General features: G+C 46.3%; 1 protein-coding gene across 6 annotated transcripts in view; it reads left to right on the forward strand.

Moving 5' to 3' along the window:
- WARS2 (tryptophanyl tRNA synthetase 2, mitochondrial) overlaps positions 1 to 3,408 on the forward strand; it is a 90,172-nt gene that overhangs the window by 76,155 nt on the left and 10,609 nt on the right. For all 6 annotated transcript variants that reach the window (XM_025209993.1, XM_006028555.3, XM_025209995.1 and 3 more), the window contains one exon: positions 1,652 to 1,737. In XM_025209993.1, coding sequence (XP_025065778.1) covers positions 1,652 to 1,737 — 86 coding nt within the window. The remainder of the gene's footprint in view (positions 1 to 1,651; positions 1,738 to 3,408) is intronic.

The raw sequence follows: 3,408 nt of genomic DNA on the forward strand, positions 1-3,408 counted from the left end.
AGTTTAAAGTGAAGAGTAGTAAATGGCTACTCAAAAAAATATGAATTCCTACAGATTCGTTTATCCAAATGATGTGCATTCCTGGAATTTTAAAGGAATTCGCTGTTAAATGTCTGAACCTGTGGGGAGTAGTATAGATTTGTGGAAAAAGGTTGGGACCAGGAGAGCTGGATGCTATTCCCAGCTATGTCTCTGATTTTCCTCATGATAGTAGTAGAGTAGTCCCTTCCTTATGTCTGTTTTTCCATGTGTAAAATGGAATCCCTTTTGCATCCCTTTGGTAAAACACTGAGAGTCATAAAAATGCTATATAAGAACCAGGAGTTATGGAGATTATATTATTTAAAAATGGCATGATACCTGGGATTTGAAAAAGAAGAGTGATTCTAGCAATTGCCTTCTTACAGGTCTGCTATTTCTCCCTACTAAAATAACAGTGTACACATCTATATATGCGTTTTAATGCACTGTAGACTATTTTACTGCGCATTATAGTGCCACATCAAAAATTGTGCTAATACAGTGATATGCAGTAAATATTGGCTAGTGCGCATTAAGTGTCACTTAAAAAAAGTATGCTTTCACTGCTGTGCAGTAGGGCAGCCTAATGCATATTTATTTAGCACCTGACATTAGAGGGCATTTGTACACGTGCTCCAGGAGTAGGGTTGGGGGGGAGGAACGATTTAACTAGAATGGCTACGAAAGCCGTTCTAATTAAAATGCCCATGGCATCTCCTGTATCAGCATCCCAGCACTTCAAAATGGCGGCGGGAGTGCTTTATCTACAGTGTGCTGCCATTTTGAAGCATGGGGATGCCGATATACAAGATGTGGGAAGTTGCTGGAGCACAGTAATTGCCACGCTCCAGCAGACTTGATTAATCAAGTCTGCTCTGGTGCACTAGAATTCCAGCTCATCAGATCAACCTCCCTACTCATGTAGAGGCACCCAGAGGTACTAAATTTAACTACATTAGTAAGCACACATTAATGAACATGTAGCTGCGCCCAGTGAGCACTAAAGTGTGTGAACATCTCTACAGTTGTGGCTTTCAAATTTTTCGATTTCACAGTGTCTCTCATACTGTGAAATCTCTCACACTGGGCCTATGTGGTGCCCAAGGGGCTCACAGATCACAGCCTACCTCCTTGTTAGTTCACTCACCAGCCGTGCCACAGAGATGGCCATGTTAGCCCTGCAGGCACTGGCTCCATAACAAAAATATCATAGTAGCATTCACGTGGCACTACACTTGAATTAATTAGCTCTTTCTCAGAATATGAAAGGTAGCATTAACAGATCAGCCTAATTCTCAGCACAATGATGGTTCTATAGAAACATTTCTGGGGTTTGTTGATACCTCTTCTAGCTCCTTCCATATACCTGCCTTTGCAGTCCACCTATGGCAATTCTACAGCCCACCTATGGATTTGAGAACCACTGATCGGTTGAGCAATAAGAAATATTTGGTATTGACAAAGAGCAAATTCTGGGTGTATTTTTTGCTAGAGTTACATAGTAAGTCAAGGGACACATTTGTTGTAACCTACTACCAAGTATATCAGCATTTTATTTTGATTTTTGTAGTCAGGTTTTGACATTATTGGTCAAGCACATGATTTCCCTTTCTTCTTGTTTTATAAACAGATAAAGAATGCCAGCCAAAATAACGAAGGAAACGTTGGTTTGTTCACGTATCCTGTGCTTCAAGCTGCAGATATGTTGCTATACAAGTAAGAGTCAGAATGTCAGTTTACAAGAAATCAGTTGATCTGTATTGTGGACAGTTTGCAACAACAAATAACGAAAAGGAGGTGAAAAACTCAAAAGGATTAGGAACAGATTACAGCTTTCTGCTTCTCAGTCATTGGTAAAACCCTAGCCAAGGGATAGAGACTGAATATCAGGTCACAGAGAAGTCATTAAATGGTACTGGATTGAAAATGTGGTTGGTTACCTCAGAAGTTCTATAGAATCATAGAAAGTGAGGGTTGGAAGGGACCTTAGGAGGTTATCTAGTCCAGCTCCCTGCTCAAACCAGGACCATTCCCAGCTAGATCTTCCCAGCCAAAGGATGGAGCTTCCACCACCACTCTGGGTAACCTGCTCCTGTGTTTTACTACCCTCCTAGTGATAAAAATCTTCCTAACCTAATCTAACCTAAACTGCCCTTGCTGCAACTTGAGACCGCTGCTCCTTGTTCTGTCATCTGCCACCACTGAGAACAGTCTAGCTCCATCTTCTTCGGAACCATCCTTCAGGTAGTTGAAGCCTGCTATTAAGTCTCCTCTCAGTCTCTTCTTCTCTAAACTAAATAAGCCCAGTTCCCTCAGTCTTTCCTCACAAGTCATGTCCCCTGGCCCCCTCGTCACTTTTGTCACCCTCTGCTGGACTCTCTCCAATTTGTCCACATCCTGTCTGTAGTGGGGGGCCCAAAACTGAACACAGTACTCCAGATGTGGCCTCACCAATGCCGAATAGAGGGGAATAATCACTTCCCTTGACCTACTGGCAACACACCTACCAGTGCAGGCCAGTATGCCATTAGCCTTTTTGGCAACAAGGGCACATTGCTGGCTCATATTCAGCTTTTCTACAGAGCTGGTGCCCAGCCAGTCAACCCCCAGCCTGTCCTGGTGCATGGGATTGTTCCGTCCTAAGTGCAGGACTTTGCACTTGTCCTTGTTGAACCTCATGAGATTCCTTTTGGCCCAACCCTCCAATATGTCTAGGTCACTCTGAATCCTAGTCCTGCTCTCCAGAGTATCTGCTACTCCCCACAGCTTGGTGTCAGCTGCAGACTTGCTGAGGATGCACTCTATGCCATTTTCCAGGTCGTTGATGAAGACATTGAACAAAACCAGTCTTGGGACCAACCCCTGGAGCATCCACTTGATACTGGGTGCCAACTAAACATCAAGTCATTGATTACCAGGGATCCTGGTTTTCCCTGTTAAAAAATCCCAAATTCTCTACTAAACCCCCCCAAATCCTTGGTTAAAATTAAAGCTCCCTCTCCCCCCCAGCCTTGCTGGTGCCCCTGCTCCCCCAGTCCTGCTGGAGGGGGCCCCCAGCTGCCAGGAGTACAGACCCAGATCCGCAACTCTCTGCCCCTGCTCCCCCCCTTCCTGCGGGCTCAGGCGGGGCAGCTCCCTGCAGCTGCTTGCACTCCCAGGGGGCAGTGCGGACCCGTGCCCCCCAGATCTGTACCTGGGCAGGCTCAGGCTGAGACTGCTGCCCAGCCGGGTGGGGTTTGGAGCCCAGGGCTGCAATACACAGCTACAGGGCTCCAGCAGGGAGCAGGACAGGGTCGCAGGTGGCTTGTCTCGGGGAGGGGAAGGGCCAGTTCCCTGCTGCTGCAAATGCTCCCAGGCAGGGGAGACCCACGCTGCCGCCCCCCCCCC

The sequence above is a fragment of the Alligator sinensis genome, unplaced genomic scaffold, assembly GCF_000455745.1.
Source record: "Alligator sinensis unplaced genomic scaffold, ASM45574v1 scaffold422_1, whole genome shotgun sequence".
Taxonomy (NCBI): Eukaryota; Metazoa; Chordata; order Crocodylia; family Alligatoridae; genus Alligator; species Alligator sinensis.